Here is an 18,049-nt window from a genome sequence, read left to right as displayed (position 1 = left end):
AAACGCTGGCTCAAAGAGCACAGGTATACATATATCCAGTTGAAAGACAACTGGCCCTACCACTGAGCCACCATGGCTCAATCCTAACGCCTAATCCTAATTCTAAAATTAAATACATTTTATATCAGAAAATTACCTTTTGATACTTAAGTACAGTAAATGTCATATACTTTAAAACTTTTACTGAAGTAATATTATAAAAAAGTTACTTATACTTCTACCAAAGTCATTTTCTGGTGTCCCTTTAAGGTACTTTATATAACACTGTATTAGTCAAATTTTAACATTTTAACATTTCAAATATTGATTAAATGTCATAATTACCTGAAAAAAAACAACTTTTTATAATGACACGTTTTCTTTCTTCTATTCTTCTTCTTCTGGCAGAAATCTCCGGTGTCTTTGCTCCATGTAGTTTTGTGTCGCAGCCACAAGGTGGCAGCAGCGACAGCGCGACGCAGTAATAAAGCTACTGTGCGCGAACTCAGCCGGAACATTTGCCTCCTTGTTTTTTGTTGACGAAATAAAGACAATAACACATGTCGAAATGAGTCTTCGTCAGTGTTTCGGGACATTGCCGTGGTCTCGTCATCGACTTAGCGTTGAATAATCAGCTGATCTCGTATTTGTGTGATGAAATCAACACAGGCCTGAACAAGAGGGACTTTGATCTGACTTTGAAGAAAGATCTTTCTATTCTATAGAATTTGGTGATGCTGAAAAACTTAAAGAACACGGAATTAACCGCGAGAAACCTCTGCCGGAGGCAAAGCCGCGATAAGTGTAAAAAAAAATTAGGAAAATACTTAGAAAGGGTTTTTGGAGGGTTCCACCAAGAACCCTTTTAAAACCCTTTATTCAGGAAAGGGGTTTTAAAGGGTTCTTTAGATCAAAATGGTTCTTACTGGACCCATTAGTTTTACCAAGAACCCTTGAAAAACCCTTTCTTCGGGAAAAGTGTTTTTCAGAAGCAAATGGTTCCAGGTAGAACCTCGGCCCTTGTAGAAGGACCCTTTTGGAACCCTTATTTCTAAGAGTGTATTCTAAAAATCAACGCGTCATCACCATGAGCTCGACAGGAATCAGTAGAGACTCGGAGACGTCACAGCTCCTCACCAGAAATAGAAACAATCCTTTTTTTTTTTTTAAAACTCCACAACAAACGCACTTTTTACTCTCAGGTCTTTTATTATTTCAGATTCATGAAACGACCACAAGCGACTCACACGAGAATTACGCACACAGGAGAAAATGTGGGTAACGGGTGTGGGGGCCCCTCCTCCCCAATAGGTTAATCCAGTTCTGTTTTTAGCCATTACCACGTCGCTAAATAAACTCTATTTTTTTTTGTTATTACTTGAACTCGGACTCTTTTGCATGTAAACATAAGCGGATATTTTGAGCCGGGGCGCGGTGACAATAGGCACTTCTAACCCCTTTGTGATCTATTCATGGATCACACAGAGTCTTAAGTCTGCAAACACTCGAGCCCGGTTGCAAACAGATTATGGCACCATTAGTCGGCCGGTGTGTCAGGTGCAGCTCCTGTCATCAGCGGTCAGAGAGGCTGCTGTGTCAAGTCCTCTGCTCAAAACAAGCGGTGTTGTTACCTGGGGCTAAATTTATACTTCCAGTGCAAAAATAGGAGCATGACTGGGCTCCTTTGACTCTCACCGATCCGCAAAGAACAAGGGGATAATAGAGAGGTGGATGCAGGATGTGAGGCCAGATGATCTGCGTTCGTTTGTTTAGCCTGTGTCGAAGGAGGTCGACAAGTCGTGAAAGAACAATCCCATGTTGGTTCAATGAAACGGAGTTAGTGATTCAAGGCAGGAATCTCACAAACACCACACACAGAGAGAAGACCAACCACCCCGAGCTGACCAAAGACACACCACCAGACACAATGATTATGATCATTATTGTCACCCATTTTTGGAACATAACAGCGCTTGTGGTCGTCCGGGGTCCTCTGATGTGTGCCCATCAAAGGTCGCTCCGTCTGGAGTCCGCGGCGACCTGGCTGGACCTGACAACAAAACAGGGTTTTCCACTGGAACACAAGCAGCTGTTTCAGATCGATATGTTGCAGCACATGAAACTTCAGGCAGGTGTGTTTGCCTGTTGTGAACCGCAGGGTCACGGCGGGTTATGTTTATTTTGTTTGGTTTCACAGGTCAAGACTGTGCCACCGTGATGTTCATGTCTTTCTTCTGCTCTGATTCCATCATCAGGTCAAAAAACATTAATGATCGCCCTAATGCCAGGGCTCTCATAACCGGAGTTTGTTTGCTAGCTATTTAGCAACATAATTCGAAAAGTCACAAACGGATTTGGATGAAATTTTTAGCAAATGTCAGGAATAAGACCAGGAACAAGTGATTACATTTTGGCTGTAATCCGTAGAAGCTATCACTGGTTACACTGGCTGAGCTGCCTTGGCGGAGGGCTGCGCTCTCCGAGTGCTTTTCTAGTTTTCACATTCATTTTTTGCATCAGAATTATGGTTTTACTTTGAAGTGGTATGCAATATCATTCTTAACATGTTTTATTGCAACACCCTGATGGGTTATCAATATCTAATTTTATTTTTTACGTAACACTTAATTTTTCACAAACTTTTATCACTTGTTTTTAGGTCTGTTATCTCAATATATTTCTGTATTTTGTTGATCTGTGATGTACAGCCCTTTGTTTCAGCTGTTGTGCTTTATAAATAAAGTTGGATTGAATTGCACCAGACTAGAAGTTCACTGGCCCCGAGCTCATTTTGAGTTTGAGGCCCCTGATTTACACGTTTTATACGGCTACTCCACTTGATAATAATTACGTTTAATGACATCAGATGGTAAAGTAATAATAAAACAATTGTCTCTCAATGTTTATAGCGTTAGCTCGAAGCATAGCACTGTTTTTTTTCTTACCTATTTCCTAGAATTGAAAGAATGACAAAGTTCTAACCATAAGAAATATGGTTTTGTACAAAGTTTAAACGCATCAGGGATTTCTGCTCCTTTTTTTTTTTAAACTTTTGCTCCAACGATCCCTTGTGATTCTCCGGGTCATGACAGATGAGAGCATATCAATCATGAGTGATGATTTCCTCATTCCATCGGGCATCATCTGAGTCTGTTTTCCAAAGGTGGAAACAACAACAACAACAACAACACGCGGACTAATCTCAGATGACTTGTCCTGAATGGCACAGGTCAAGTTTTTATTTTCTGGAGCTGTGACAAATAGAGGCGTGGTCACTCTGTGGTCAGCGCTGTTCTCACTGCGACTTAAGTTTGTTTCCACCTCGGTTTTAAGTCATGAAAGCAACCAACCTATTTGTTTTGTTCCCTTTTCACACAAAAAGAACCCACAACTACCCGTGTGAAATAACTTGACACTGCTGTTTATTACATTTTTCACCCAAATTAGGATTATGATTTTGTTTCAACTAAATGTTTTAAGTAATATAACAAATTGAAATGGACACAAATTATGATACTTGTTATATTTTATTGTACAGTCATGCAAACAATTGACCTATGTGGCTGCCAGCAGGTAGTTAGTCAGGTAGGTAGAAGACCTGAACAATCAAAACAAAAATCAATAAACTTCATTTAATTTAATTTAATTTTTAAGTAATCTCCTCTTCCATTGAGACATTTAAAATTAAGTGGGCAACATTGTATAACTATTAAATGTGTATTGTTGGTGGAAATGTGATAATTTGTTAGTAGTAGTCAGTTAAGTAGGTGATAAAATGTAATGTTTGGCCCTAATCCTTATTTTGTTTATTTATTTTCTAAAATGTTGTTTCCAATAAAATTCACACATCCTTTTCCGTAGTTTATGGAGGAGCCTCTGGGGGGCGCTAAATCCCCAGACAGAATTGGACTGACCCGGAAACTCATTTGTCGATGCTAACACGCAGCATGTGTTTAGTCCACACAAACACTGAGGAAAACAAGCGTTAAGTCCACGATATTTCAGCAAAAATGTCTTCTAAAGGTCGGGACAACGACGAGAATACCGAAGGACACTCTGCACTGAAGGAGGAACTGAACAAACAGGTACAGTTAGCCGAAAACATGTAGCTGGTGGCTAAAGTCGGAGCAACAAACACTAGCAAGCAACTCAATGTACGGCAGAATGACCGCGTTTACTGTTGTCTTGTAGCTTTAGGTTTTCATAAAGTACGAATTCTTTCAAATACTAAGCGTCACCTCGTTCGTTTAATAATAATATTTGTTGTTGAATTGCAGGTAAAGGAGCAGAAAGTTGTTGTGGATGAGCTCTCCAATCTAAAGAAGAGCAGGGTGAGTGGATTAGTTCAAACCTGAATAAAAACGTATTTATTAAATGGTTTTTCCTGTACTCATTTTTATTTGTGTTTTTTTTTTATTCTTCAGAAAGTTTACATCCAGCAGAGGAACAGCAACATATTCTTCCTGGCAGACAGAGGACAGACTCTGAGCTCCTGCAAAAGTAAGCAGTTAATTCAAATTCATGCCATTTTAATAGTGAAGCAAAGCTTAAAATGACTGGTGTCCAGCTGTGTGTAGACACTTAGATGTACTGTAGATACATTATTGTCAGAGAATACTGAAATCTGCTGCACAATAGCTGCTACATTTGCACAACAGCAAAGACAAACAAATACAGTAGTAAGTAGTAAGTAAATGTCACACTGTCAAAAAAAAAAAAGGACAAAACATTTGGTCTGGGATGAAGCTCCATGTTTAGTTTTAGGATTGACTAATGCACAACTTCTCAGTTATTTGCCAACTGTTACATAAGATAACTAAAGTGCTTTTTTGTTGGGATTATTTTCATAATTGTTTGCTCCATAAAATGTTGGAAAATGTTGGAAATGGTGATGTTTTCATATGTCGTGTTTTGTCCACAGACCAAAAACGATTCAGTTTTAATGATCTCTTTGTTATATGGAGCAAATAAAGCAGATAACTTGTTTTAATAATGAGAAAACCCTCAAACTGATCGATTGTTATCCTCGATGATCAAAATAGTTGATGCTTAATTTAGTAATTGATTGTGAATGAATATAACTGCAGCCCTAATTAGAAGAGTGTGAAGTAACATGCTACATTTGTCTGTCTCCAGAGAAACTGGATGTTCTGAAAAAGGAACTGCAGGACATGTGATAACAACCTTCCTCACATCTTTACAACAATGTGTGGCATCTTTTGTCTGTTGAGTCTGTCGCCCGCTCATTTTGAGTGGGACAAGTCAGTACATGAACATTTGAAGAGGAGAGGTCCCAACTGGAGTCAAGATCTCACAGTTACAGGCAGCAGCCCTTGCTACCAGTGTTTATTCTCTGCCCATGTCCTGCACATGAGGGGTCTTTTCACCCCTCAGCCTGTTCAGGACGGCAGTGGAAACGTGCTGGTGTGGAACGGGGAGATTTTTGATGGGCTGCCAGTTTTGCCAAAGGAGAACGACACTGTCGTTTTCTCTCAGTCGCTGTCATCCTGTAGCAGCCCCTCAGAGATTCTGTCAGTCCTGTCCAGCATGAGAGGACCGTGGGGGTTTGTTTACTACCAAAAGGCTGGAGACTACCTCTGGTTTGGAAGGGACTTTTTTGGCAGGCGGAGCTTGTTGTGGAAATTTGATGCAGGAGTTTTGACCCTGACCTCTGTCACCGCCAACACTACTTTGAGTGATGCCTGTACTTGGCAAGAAGTCCCTGCAGTTGGCGTGTACAGGATCGACCTGAAGGCAGCTGCAGAAGCTGGCACTGTGACATTTGAGCTTTATCCTTGGGCGTACGCTGGAGAAAGTGTCATATCTTTGTGCAGTGAAACTGTTTTGGAGTCTGTTCCCAGCGGCTGCACTGCTGTAATGAACAAAACAGGACTGGTACTCGCCACACCGGTGTGTCCACTTAACATGTCCATCCCAGAGTCAATAAATGAGACAGAAACTCATCCGCACGCACAGCCGTCTGTCAAAGATCTGGATCGGCTGCTGTCGAGCAGAGAGAAAAACAATTCGGTGAACTGTCTGATCGATGTTCTCAGTGAGGCAGTGAGACGACGTGTCCAGTCTTTGCCCTTTGAGGTGCAAGACCTTTCGCCTGAGGATGACACTGCCAGTGTTGCCGTACTCTTCTCAGGAGGTATAGATTCTATGATTTTAGCCGCTTTGGCCGACCGTCACATTCCTGCTCATGAACCTATTGACCTCCTCAACGTGGCATTTAAACTACAGGAGCCAAAGCAGCAAAAACAGTCCACAAAGACTCACAAAAAGCCCAAAAATAAGCCCGCAGATTCTAACCCTGACGATGCTGCTCACAGAACATTCAACCCATTTGACGTTCCAGACAGAATTACTGGGAAAGCAGGCCTCAAGGAATTGCAAGACTTGAATCCCGGACGACAATGGAATTTTGTCGAAATCAATGTAACGCAGGAAGAGCTGCAGAGAATGCGCCAGGAGCACATTACTCATTTGGTTTATCCTCTGGAGACAGTACTGGATGACAGCATCGGCTGTGCTGTGTGGTTTGCAGCGAGAGGGACCGGGTTCATCATGGAGGACAAGGAGCAGAGAGCTTTCTCATCATCAGCAAAGGTAACGTACAATCAACATCCACTTTTCCCCGAAAGTAAGTCCTGAGCTCTAAGGTTTTAATCAATACATGAGATTCATTCAACTTTATGTGTATTAAAGATTTATGTTTTTTCATATTTTTCTCCCTTGTTTTGCAGGTTATTCTGACAGGAATCGGAGCAGACGAGCAGCTCGCAGGTTACTCCAGGCACAGAGTCCGATTTAAGATGTCCGGACACGAGGGACTGATCCAGGAACTTGCCATGGAGCTCGGCAGGATCTCCTCCAGGAATTTGGGCAGGGATGACAGAGTGATAGGAGACCATGGGAAGGAGGCCAGGTAGGTGTTGTTCAAATGCCAAGTACATTGTGGTTTGTTTTAGAATGTCGTAATTTCAAGTTTTGGTATACACAGGTGGACGTTTCCTACCATTTCGCGACTTTCAATGGAAAAAAACAACAAATCAATAATGGAAATAATCATTAGTGTCTAAACAGCTGTTCATGATTGCAGCTCTCTTTCTCTGTGGCGTGTTGTTTGAACAGCTGTTTGTGATCGTTGCTCTCTGTCACTGACTGTCCATTCACTTGGAAGAAATGTTCAGCAGTGTTTATTTACGACCAAGAAAAACAGGCAGATTGAGAAACTGACATTGACTGGATGTCCTCGGTGCACTGGGCTTTGAGATGATTGTTTTAACCAGCTATTCATCAATTTATTATCCAGACTTTAGAATGTATGAATTTATATTTGCCTGTAATTGAAGCTGAGCTGAAGTAGCCAAGTGGAGAAATTGTATTTGATTTTGTTCACAATCCATTATTGAAAAATAATGCATTGTCAAAGCAATTTATGGATTATCATTCAAAACTCAATGTGTCTTTATTCATGACCATTTGCCATGTCATTTCAACTGCAAATCATGGCCTCAAAGTAAACTTTGTCAACATCTGTATCATCCAATAAAATTAAAGATTCAGTCTATACATCTACCTCCAGATGTTCAATTTGAACTTTATCGGTGTATTTCTCAATTATTGCTCCATCACCACGTTGGCACCATCTAGTGGACTGAAACGTCAATTGATGTTTTTATTCCAATACACAAAAAAGTTAACGTTTCTCACATCAGTTAAAAATCAATATGTGACATCTCAAAAAAACGATATATAGCAACCACACAAAATATTGTAATATTTCACTGTATTGATCAGATCTGACTAATGACGAAGAGACAGAGACGCGGGTTATTACTGCAAAAATATTTAATCAAAAAATATTGTTGCCATGATCACCACAGATGAAATTCCATTCACTTCTGTTGTTCAGAGTACGTTGAATCTAACAAATGTCCCTCTTGCAGATTTCCCTACTTGGACGAGGACGTGGTGAATCACCTGAATTCTCTGCCCGTGTGGGAAAAAGCCGATCTGTCTCTTCCTCGAGGATTCGGAGAGAAACTCCTCCTGAGGCTGGCGGCGAAACAGCTGGGCCTCGGTCAGTCTGCGGTGCTGCCCAAAAGAGCCATACAGTTCGGCTCCCGCATCGCCAAGATGGCGGACAGTCGCGAAAAGGCGTCTGACAAATGCAGAAGGCTCCTCACTGGTTAGACAAATCACTGGTTGTAAATGAAGAGCTAAAGGATTGTTTTAATATAAAACGCACAGATTGTTGGCCGTCGCAGCTGCCTTTTCTCTGCGCCGGCCTTTGGACATTTGTGTCATTAAAATAACGGCTTTCTTATCATTTTATGTCCTTTAGACCATGTAAGACTTGACATCTTTGAGATTTTCTCTGAAGTAGCGGTCGCAGTCGATATAGGACGACAAGTTTCCAACATCGAATCGGCCCGAAATCTGATGAATGTAAACTGGCTTCCTGAAAGAAAGAATAAATAAATATAAGAAATGCACCAACAATAGAAACAAACCGCCTTTGTCCAAATGTAGGATTTCAGATAATTACCTCGGAATGAGCCAAGACACAAAGTTCCCTGGGGCATCTTTCTGTTCAATAGGTGCTTCCTGTGGAACAGTACACAATGTCACATTTGTTGACACCAACATGTTGGCAGGAAGAGCTTCTGCAAAAATCAACAGCGCTAGTTAAAGTTTCAAGCTGTAAGAGCTCAATGTGCACTAAAATCATAATAAATCACATAAATCCACAGAGCTCGAATAATATAACACAGAAACTGACCTTATATGTGTGTTTTTTACACTTATGGAAACGGGACGCTTGCACACACAATACAAGCATGCAGGATAAACGTGATAAAAGTTAAGTTGGCTTAGAATTCACTACCTGATGAAATGATCACTTCTCAAGCAGAATCTGTTTTTTTTTACCTTCTTTTCCTCAAGGAAGGTGTCCAACATAGGGAGACTTCTCTTTGAAAACACATAGAAACAAGGACACTGCAACACAGAATCAGAGTATGTATCAGAGTAGTGCAGTTTGTATTTTACCTGATGCTGAAACTAAAACCCAAACTTGGTGACGTGGGACACTGAGGCTCTTTGTTTGCCTTTAAATAAATAAGAATGTGTCCCACCTTCTTTTGGCCTACCACTTACTGCTGTGCAAACACTGATACGCCTCAGATCAGTGCTGTTGCATTTTAGCTGACGTCACCTGTTCAGGTTGTAATCTAACTGTGTAAAAGTTAACACCAGAAGAGTACATTTAATTCTTTCTTCTTCCTTCTTAAAGGAGTCGGATAGTTTTACATTCAGAGTATATTTAGGGAGGAATAACTACCAAATGAAAGTCCTTGAAATCCTTCCTATTTTGTCTATACTCCCTTGTTTATAGCCATTTTAAATATGTTTGTTACATCGGTATAGGCTGTGTGGTTCGTGTCGACGGTAAACTTACCGCTCTCCTTGACTTTGTCTCAGAAGGAAGTGGTTTCTCCTTCATACAGGTGACGCGGAGCTCGTCGTCTACTTCCAGTATCCCGTATTTATGGGTTTCTGTGCAGATTTAAAATAAATAAAATACCGTAGCAGGATTATCTGTGAGCATTGTTATAGTAACACAAGGCATTTACTGCAGCATTAAAACTCACCTTTGTCTTTGCACTGGTACGACAGCACCAAACAGCTGTCCTCGCACTTTGCTTGGAGGTCAGCAAACCTCTCTTTGACTTGTCCGAGGCTAAAGTCATCATTGAAGAGGGTGTCGCTGTTTCAGGAGGGGAAAGAGATTTTAATCGTTGAATTTCACAGCTGTAACAGCGCCTCTCTGATTTGAAGTGTCGAGACTTTAAAAACATACCCTCCGATAACTACAACATGGTCGTCGATGTTGAAATGCTTGACGGCGAGCTGCAGGCAGGCCACGGCACCGAGGCGCTCCTGGTGGAACGAGAGGATTTGTTACAGACGTACAGCGTGTCACGGACGCTTAGAATATTGGACTAGATCCCTGAGATCAGAGTCGGTTAAGGTAGGATATATATATATTTTTCAATAAAATCTGATTTACATCATTGTTTCTCGTCTGATCGCTGACGATCTTGACGTTTGTGAATTGTGCAGCCCACTCTTCAAAAGCAGCCTGGTACAGAGCGTTGGTCTGTGGACACAGAGAGACGAGAAACACAGGTAAGTCATTTCATTTTCTGGTGCTTAGAGTTAGAGCTGAATATCATGTTGACTGTAATAACTTCTTTTTTTAGTTTTATACATAAAGTGCAGAAAATGTTGAATATTGTTTCACAAATCTTACATTTAAAGGTTGACCAATATGTTTCTTTTCTATGGTCAAAACATGGGCAGCCAATACGACTGATGCAAATGTTTTGGGCCCATGTTTAACCAATTTAATTATTTACAGTTTTTTTTAATAAAGATAATGTAATAATAATTCTGAACCAATTGAATCGGTTTCAGCAAAGAAACTAGAACATATTCAAATTAAAGCTGGAAAAACAGGGAGCTTGTTTTATCCATTTAAACAACAATAACAACAGCCTAGCTAAACATGCTGATTCGTTGTTGTCCTACGTTGACTCAAACCGTGACAAGTAATGTATTAAATATAACCTCGCCATTTAAACTTAGTTACAACAACTACTAATATTTACTTCAAAACAACACGTAAATAACGTACTTTTCTTTCAGGAACCACTTACAACAACAAAGATATGGTCCACGGCGGCGGAGGCGGTCAGAGCCTGGACCCAGTGACTGATTAGAGCGCAGTGTCCCACCGGCAGCAGCGGCTTCGCAGTCCCGGCCAGGTGTGCGAACCTCCCGCTGGTGTCGGCCACCACGTCCCTCTGGAGCCTGGTTCCGTAGCCAGCGGCGAGAAGGACCGCTTTCATGTTTGTTTTCAGTCGCTAAAAGTCAGGAGGAAATGTGTCGTGTCTGTTAGCTCGCCTGAAGGTTTCAGCAGGTGAAGCTAGTTGAGAGGAATCGCTAAAACTTCACGTTACGTGAAACGGCTAAAATCGCTAGTTAGCTTTCTTCTCGCGATATCATACGAGGGATGAAAAATCAGATTTTTACACGAGACCACATCATTTCCGGTATATATATATTTACAAGATAAAACCACAGAAAGTGCTGTACAGATATACTTTTTGTTATTCGTGTTAGTTCAAAAGAAGAGGCGACGAGAAACATTTCAAAATAAAAGAAACCTTTTCCGGTGACTTTAAATAACTGTTGCTTAACGCGAGAATATACCATAGATGGGTATGTTTAAATTCATGTTTTTAGAATTTATAATTTTATAATTTATTTTGCCAACTTATTCCTGCAGTATTTATCATTTTTAGATCCCAGTGACTGGTAATGTAATATTCTGTAGTTTTTTAGTTGTATGTCTTTTTACTATGTGTATATGTACTCTTGTATGTGTACACATATTAAGCCAATGTAGTCAATATTGATTCTGGTCACAGGTGATATTGAACTTTACCTTGGAGCAAAAGAAAGACAAAGACAGAAGTACAGTAGACAGAAGACCACAGCGTTCTTCATTTATTTGCCAGCTCATCACAATATGAAGGCATATGGAATGCTTTCATATTCAAGATTATCTTTCTTTTATTACTCAAAGTCTGTTCAACTAGAAAATACAAAAAAATAAAGACAAATGTTAAGTATATTTTTTTCAGTCTCAGTGTGCACGTGTCTTCGGCAGCTATTCTGCATCCTCCTTGCCACTTCCAGCGTCAGGCGTGGCGACTTCAGACTCGACGTCTTTTTCTGGCTCCTGTGGATCTGCAGGTTCAGACTGAGACGCCTCCATTGGTTCTTCAGCTGGTTCCGGCTGAGGTGACGGCGTTTCACTTCTTGTTGCCGACTCCACCTGAGGAGAAGCAAAACATGGAGGTATCAGCACTATGTGCAGGAGTCAGTGAAACCTTTTACTTCCAGTTTTGGTTAAATTTAAATCCAACTGTGTAAGGCACACAATTTGCTTGTATTTTCAATGTTTAATTGCCAACATGTAGATCTAGTCAGTCAATTTTTATGATTCCTGGTAATGTCGTGTTACCTGGGAGATGGTTGACAGGTTGGTTGGTTGCTCCTGTATCACTGGATCTAAGTGTTCTTGTTCCATTGGTTCTTCTTCATCTTTCACAATGACTGCGTTGTGCTGCTCTAGTGTCTCTGGTTCTCCCGGTGTCGCAGTGGGAGCCGCTTCTGGAACGGAGGCAGCTGGAGCAGGAACTGGCTCCATCTGGATGACAAAAAACATACTGACGGCTCATTTTTGTGCCAAAATATGGACCATAATACTCAATTACTTCAGGTAAGAGCGAGACAAAAAGGATCCTTAAAGACCCTTTAAGAAAAACTTGTCACTGCAGGACAAATCTTTATTCATTACCTCTTGCTCCACAACAGTCTCTACTGGCTTCAGCTGTGGTTTTTTATTTGCTTCCAGGATCGCGATGATGGAGTTGGGTATGTGGCTTTGCTGCAGCACAGAAGAACAGAGGGCACCTGGTTAATAACGTGGATATCCTGAGGGAACAAGACTTCTAGACTGGGATCACTGAGGTACATTTGACCCGTTTACCTGATGAGGGGTGAAGGAGTGGACATGCTGCAGAAGCGGCTCTCGCATCTCCGGGCAGCGTTCAAACACGCTCGACAGTTGGGTGGCCGGCAGCTGAAGGAGCACGCTGAACGACTGAGGCTTGGTCCTTTGGCAGCACTTCACGAATCCCTCCCACACCTTAGGATACTTCCACACCTGGAGGAGCACAACAACCAGTGTTTTTATTATGCTTCTGTAATATTGGCTGAATCAATTCAATAAACCCAGCCTGGGGGGCCAGTTTGGTGGCGACCTGCTTGACGATAAGGCGCGACAGGATGTTCATGACGAAGCCGCCCAGTCGGGGATACATGGTGAGGGACTGGATGACGGTGCGCATGAGCAGTATGGGGAGCGGACTGTGCTCCATCAGCTGCTGCATCACCACCGCCAACACCTCCGACGTGTAAACGTTCCTCTCACCAAAGCACAGGTTGGTGGCTGCAGAAAAGACGCAAACAACAACACTTTCAGCACTCATAGAAAACAACAGACTGATCAGTGATCTCCTGATTAATTCCACTTATCTGATTAGTTTACAGACTCTGATCCATTTGAATTTATTAGAGTAAGAACTTCTCTTGCCGAACACTGGTAAAAATGTTCAAAAGCATAGCTCAAATATTGAAATGGCCAAGAAGAAATGTTTAATTACTGTAATAGGTAATCTAGTGAGATAGAGGAGTGTTAACGATGCTGTGGGAAACTGTGTGTGCTTTCCCTAGTTTGACATATTATATAAATGTTATGGTTTTGTGTGCAGGCTTAATCATTGAACACACGCACCTTTAATGATAGACTTCATGTCACATTTGGTTGAGTCTATGTTGTGCAAGGCGATCAGCAGGTCTCCTGGGGTGAGAGGGGACACCGATGAACTTCCTTCACCTGAAAGACACAAATGCGACACAGACGGTGAACTTTATGTATGTGTGAGGGGGGGAAGAAAAACAAAAAGCCACTCACTGTGCTGCGTTCCCAACAGACGGTTGAACACCTCCTTTACTACAATAGGGTTTAGTTTGATCAGCTTGGGCAGAGCCTGGATGACTTCATTCTTTGCGGAAACAAACAAACAAATTAACAAACCGAAAAGTGCCATAGACAAATCACAAAAACGTCTTTCAATGTTCAACTGTTGGGTTAAGTTTAATTCGAACATTACCTTTTCTAGGCCATTTATGACCGGGATAAGAAAGCGAACATCCGGAACGCGCTTATGGTAAAGATCTCGCACTCTCTCCACCAGCTCTGGAGACGGAGGTACTGCACAGAAGAAAATAAGACTCAGTTTTTCTGCACACAAGTGTCATCAATTATTTGTTATTATTGTCCTTTTACCTTTATCGGTCAGTATGTGCAGACAGCGAGTGACTAACGTTTCTGCTCCTTTAGGACAGTTTTCGACCAGAAGCAGCAGCTCAGGGGAGTTCATCCCCATCCCACGGATCTACAAACAAGGTGAGAAAATTTAAATTATTGACAAACCTATCAGAAATGTACATTTTACTTCAATTGTACTTCACCATGTACTCCAGATGTATCTTATCTTATCTTATCTTATGGGCAAACTGTTGAAAAACACATGATGAAATAGATAAACATCTAATCTAGACTTTGTCCTCGTTTGGTTTTGTCACACTTTGCTTTCCAGGCAAGGAAAAACAGCTGGGTTTATATACATGTCCTCCCCTTTCACCCACACACCTTTGTTTTGGTTCAACACTATGACTCAATGTCACTTGGATGCATTAGGAAAAAAAACTTGCTTGGTTTGTCCCAAATTCCCTAAACCGATGAGGTTTGGATAAAGTTGACTTACAGGCTGCTCTATTGCCCGAAGCACGCTGCGCTTGATGTCAGCGATGGCCTCGGTGTAGACGGACGCCAGCTCGTGGACCAGGCGATGGTTCAGAGGAAGCAGGGACAGGTAGAGGAAGAGACACTGTCTCACCGTGTCTTCGGTCCAGGTGGCAGCCACCTCTGAGTCAAACACATCACAAAAATGCGGGGTTAAAGCCAGAGACGTAGTATCTTAATGCCTGAGACTGTGAGATGTGTGTGCTGTGAAAACATTTGCACTGGTTTCTCTCCTTTGTCTCTAAAATGCTGAGTTTGCAAAAATGATCTCCTTATGTAGTAGTAATCCTGTGATGTTTACTTCCCATTCGCAGTATCACAATGAGCCACTAGGGGGCCACAGCACACATGCGGGGAATCCCTGCTGTTTCGAACTGGACCGTGCCATCTATTGCATTTGGTATGTTTTTGAATATCTTTATACATTAATCCAGTATGGTTTGTATATGTTTTGGCAACAACCTAAAGAACCCGTTTGTTTGACTAAATTCTTAGTCAATTATACTGAAATGATCCACAATATTGCACACCTGTGTCTTTGTCAGCTCCAAACAGCAGAGACGGAGGGTTGGGATGAACCAGAAGCTGCAGGTAGTTCAGGGCAAACTTCTCCACGTAGTCTCTGAGCTGGTCTTTCTCATACATGCGCTTCAGGAAAGCCAAAGCCGTGGCTCGCACCTGAAATAACAACCCAGAAAAACCCGTTCAGCAAACTGCGATGTGGTCAGCTGAACTGTATCTGGGTGTAAAAAAAGAAAAGAAAAAGGGGGGACAGGAAATATCGTCACCTTCTCTTTTTCATGCGAGCTGAGATCCAGCAGAACGTGCAGATACTGAAACTGCCTTGAAGGCCGTTTGACGATCAGCTCCTTCAGAGTCGTCATCCCCAAATACACCCGAGACTGAAACAAAGGTGACGACATACCGTTGGCATGAGTACGACATGTTGGGAGCTAACTGAGTTTATTTCCCGTGTCTTTGTCCCGTCATTTTACCTCGTCCTCACAGTAACGTCTGATTACTTCCAGCGCTGATTCTGTTATGATGGGAGCCTCCAGTACTAGTTTGGTGAAGAGACTAAAAAAAAAAAAACAGTGTGGAAAATAATAAAGTGAGTCAGTTCAGGGTCAGTTAATTACCATTTTCAATAGTTAAGACGTGACCCCGTTTATGACAATTTAACTATAACTGTATTAAATCTCATATTTATTTATCATTTCTACATTAGGACATAGCAGTTGTATTTTAAGCGGGCAGTTTTCTAGTTTTTATCTAATATTTTTATATTTTTATATTACAGAGTACAGAGAAGAATTTAAAACGAAACGTGTGAACGACAGATGCAGGCAACGCTCAGTAAATCAGTGCTGCTGCATCCACATCCAGTTTAAAACCTGAACCTTTAAAATGAAATGTAAAACCTTACATAGACCTATTTAATTTGGACTCGACACAGTAAAGAACATTTTAATTTTATTGCAGTACCCATTTATAATCCCTTACTAATCATTACTATTAGACATCATAATATTCCTAGTCCTTTGCTTGAGGAAATGAGGAAAAGAAAACATGAGTAAATAGTGAATAGATTTCCTCACCCGTCCCTCTGCTCTGGTTTCTCCTGCAGGCCCGACAGCAGCGTGTACAGACAGTGGTCATAGCTGTCCAACAGTCCATTGGGCAGCTGGCTGAGGTATGTGTTGTACTCTTGGTAGAGGAGAGAAAACGCCAGGTCGCTCCTCGTCCGGATGTCATCGAGGATAAATTCCAGCACGTCTTCTTTCATCATCCCTTCAAATTGCGTCACGAGCCTGGAGAGGAGCTTCACTCGGACCTGCCACGTAGATTCAAAACGCCATCGACTTACAAATCAGGTACTTATTTGGAATTAAACAGTATTGACTAGATTAAGCCAGTGAAGAATCTAGAGTGTGGCGAGTTCTTACATGCGACATGCCACTTTCAGCTATTGCCTTCTCTGAAACCAGCACACGTTTCACCGATCTGGAGATTAACTTCTCGATCTGGCCGTCCGATAACGGTTGGACGACGTCCGACAACCTAAACACCTTTTTCCTCCCACCTGCCCCCGCCATTCTGGAAGAGGACAAAATAGTTTAAAGAACTGCAATTTTTTTTTTGACATCATTTGCATTCTGCCAGGACTTACTTGGTTTGCGCTGTCGGCAGAATGGGTTCTGGAAGCCTCTTGACTGTGGCCGGAGCCTCAACAGGTGGAGCCTTTTCTGTGTAACCGCCCACCACAGAGATGGCTTGTCCCACCATCATACCGGGAAGCTTGCGTTTAATGAGCTGGTCTTTATTTGCAGAGTCTTCCTCCATGCCTTCCTCTTTGACTGCATCGTCCTCTCTGGCTTTGCACTGCTCAAGGCCTGTGATATAGAGTAAATATGGTAATGAGGCTAATAGTTTTGAATACTATGTCATTTTCAGACATTCTCTGAAGTTTGTCGTTCACATTTTGACAAACGCAGCGGGAGATTGTCCACGCTCCATGTTCTCAAGTCTCACTAAGACTTTATCTGAATATTCTGACTAGGGAGCTTGCAGGTGAAGTTGTGTACTTTTTGACAAGATTCCTTGTGTTGGAGTTGCAAAACAGATGCTGTACGTGTACGAAAAATACACTTAGTTAACTTTGCAGCCCTGAAACCACCTGGACCGATCCCAGCTGCAGTCATCTGAGTGGCCATCAGCCTGGCCAGATGTTTTATCTGGGCATCAGTCCCTGCTGACTCAACAGGCGTGTATGTGGCCTGGAAGGATGCTGGCATGACGTCAGGCAGATACACCATGCTGATGAGCACCTAAATAATGACACACACACATAGACACAGATTAGAGCTGCAGTGACACACAGAGGGAGAAAGAAAAACAAAAAAAAGGAAACGGGTGGAGCGCTGCTCACCAGGTTGGCTACGTTCTCAGAGTTCAGCAGTGGGTGCAGGAACTCAGCTGTGAGGTCAATGGCGGTTTGCGCCACTGGAGCAGCTGCCGGTTTGGGGGCCGCGAGAGGAGCTGGCTCCTCTTTGTCCTCGTCGTCTTCAACCAGCGACGGTTCTGAACGCAAGAGGAACAAATGTCAGAATGAGCTCAGAGTCATGGATACAACTCTTGATTGTACATTCCACATGGACTTAACAAACAAATACTGTAAATACTAAAGTCTGGGCTGATCAGAACTCACCTATCTTGACTTTCTTTCCTTCCGTGTACTGCTCATGGCGAGGTCGTTTGCGCTGCTCGCGCAGTGCAGGTGTAGACCGGGTTATTTCGCTCTGGGGCATTCCCAGGTCCAGCAGCAGCGTGCTGATTTGACCCTGAAACTCCAGGCTGCAGGGATGCTTGAGGACGGCCACCAGATGTAGCTTCAGATTCTTTCTCACACTGCTGACCTGGGACTTAGCCAGAGTGGGTGGTAGGTTTGCTATAAACAGACAAATAGAATTTAGCCAATATTCAAGAAAAGTAATATCAATACATTTAAATAAAATTACAAAACATAGAAAAAAACAACCCAATACATAAAAGATTACA

At 42.0% G+C, this 18,049-nt stretch overlaps 3 protein-coding genes across 3 annotated transcripts in view; 1 reads left to right on the top strand and 2 right to left on the bottom strand.

Annotated features, from left to right (window-relative positions):
* Window positions 1-4,407: 4,407 nt before the first annotated feature.
* Window positions 4,408-8,454, top strand: asnsd1 (asparagine synthetase domain containing 1). Its single transcript, XM_083902688.1, has 4 exons — window positions 4,408-4,479; window positions 5,116-6,591; window positions 6,729-6,910; window positions 7,935-8,454. The coding sequence occupies exons 2-4, from the start codon at window positions 5,185-5,187 to the stop codon at window positions 8,179-8,181; spliced, it is 1,836 nt and encodes a 611-aa protein (XP_083758814.1). The 5' UTR covers window positions 4,408-4,479; window positions 5,116-5,184; the 3' UTR covers window positions 8,182-8,454.
* Window positions 8,195-10,955, bottom strand: LOC310938212 (glucose-1-phosphate adenylyltransferase). The gene is made up of 8 exons (XM_083902689.1): window positions 10,710-10,955; window positions 10,061-10,150; window positions 9,851-9,930; window positions 9,642-9,757; window positions 9,449-9,546; window positions 8,920-8,988; window positions 8,537-8,595; window positions 8,195-8,449 (listed from the first exon to the last, which is right to left on the bottom strand). The coding sequence occupies exons 1-8, from the start codon at window positions 10,899-10,901 to the stop codon at window positions 8,329-8,331; spliced, it is 825 nt and encodes a 274-aa protein (XP_083758815.1). The 5' UTR covers window positions 10,902-10,955; the 3' UTR covers window positions 8,195-8,328.
* Window positions 10,956-11,706: 751 nt separating this feature from the next.
* The window catches only part of sympk (symplekin), a gene marked incomplete at its 5' end in the record, with an annotated part of 7,388 nt that continues 1,045 nt past the window's right edge, over window positions 11,707-18,049 (bottom strand). Inside the window, 19 exons of the mRNA XM_083902930.1 lie at window positions 11,707-11,893; window positions 12,083-12,268; window positions 12,419-12,508; window positions 12,611-12,787; window positions 12,885-13,072; window positions 13,418-13,519; window positions 13,598-13,688; window positions 13,797-13,897; window positions 13,973-14,081; window positions 14,454-14,614; window positions 15,022-15,169; window positions 15,280-15,393; window positions 15,487-15,568; window positions 16,090-16,325; window positions 16,438-16,588; window positions 16,662-16,884; window positions 17,169-17,319; window positions 17,421-17,572; window positions 17,700-17,939. Coding sequence (XP_083759056.1) covers window positions 11,726-11,893; window positions 12,083-12,268; window positions 12,419-12,508; window positions 12,611-12,787; window positions 12,885-13,072; window positions 13,418-13,519; window positions 13,598-13,688; window positions 13,797-13,897; window positions 13,973-14,081; window positions 14,454-14,614; window positions 15,022-15,169; window positions 15,280-15,393; window positions 15,487-15,568; window positions 16,090-16,325; window positions 16,438-16,588; window positions 16,662-16,884; window positions 17,169-17,319; window positions 17,421-17,572; window positions 17,700-17,939 — 2,870 coding nt within the window. The 3' untranslated portion in view covers window positions 11,707-11,725. The remainder of the gene's footprint in view (window positions 11,894-12,082; window positions 12,269-12,418; window positions 12,509-12,610; window positions 12,788-12,884; window positions 13,073-13,417; window positions 13,520-13,597; window positions 13,689-13,796; window positions 13,898-13,972; window positions 14,082-14,453; window positions 14,615-15,021; window positions 15,170-15,279; window positions 15,394-15,486; window positions 15,569-16,089; window positions 16,326-16,437; window positions 16,589-16,661; window positions 16,885-17,168; window positions 17,320-17,420; window positions 17,573-17,699; window positions 17,940-18,049) is intronic.

This window comes from Microchirus variegatus (genome assembly GCF_963457635.1).
Source record: "Microchirus variegatus genome assembly, chromosome: 16".
Lineage (NCBI taxonomy): Eukaryota > Metazoa > Chordata > Actinopteri > Pleuronectiformes > Soleidae > Microchirus > Microchirus variegatus.
Note: the sequence above shows the minus strand (reverse complement) of the source record. Positions and strands in the feature narration are given on the sequence as shown.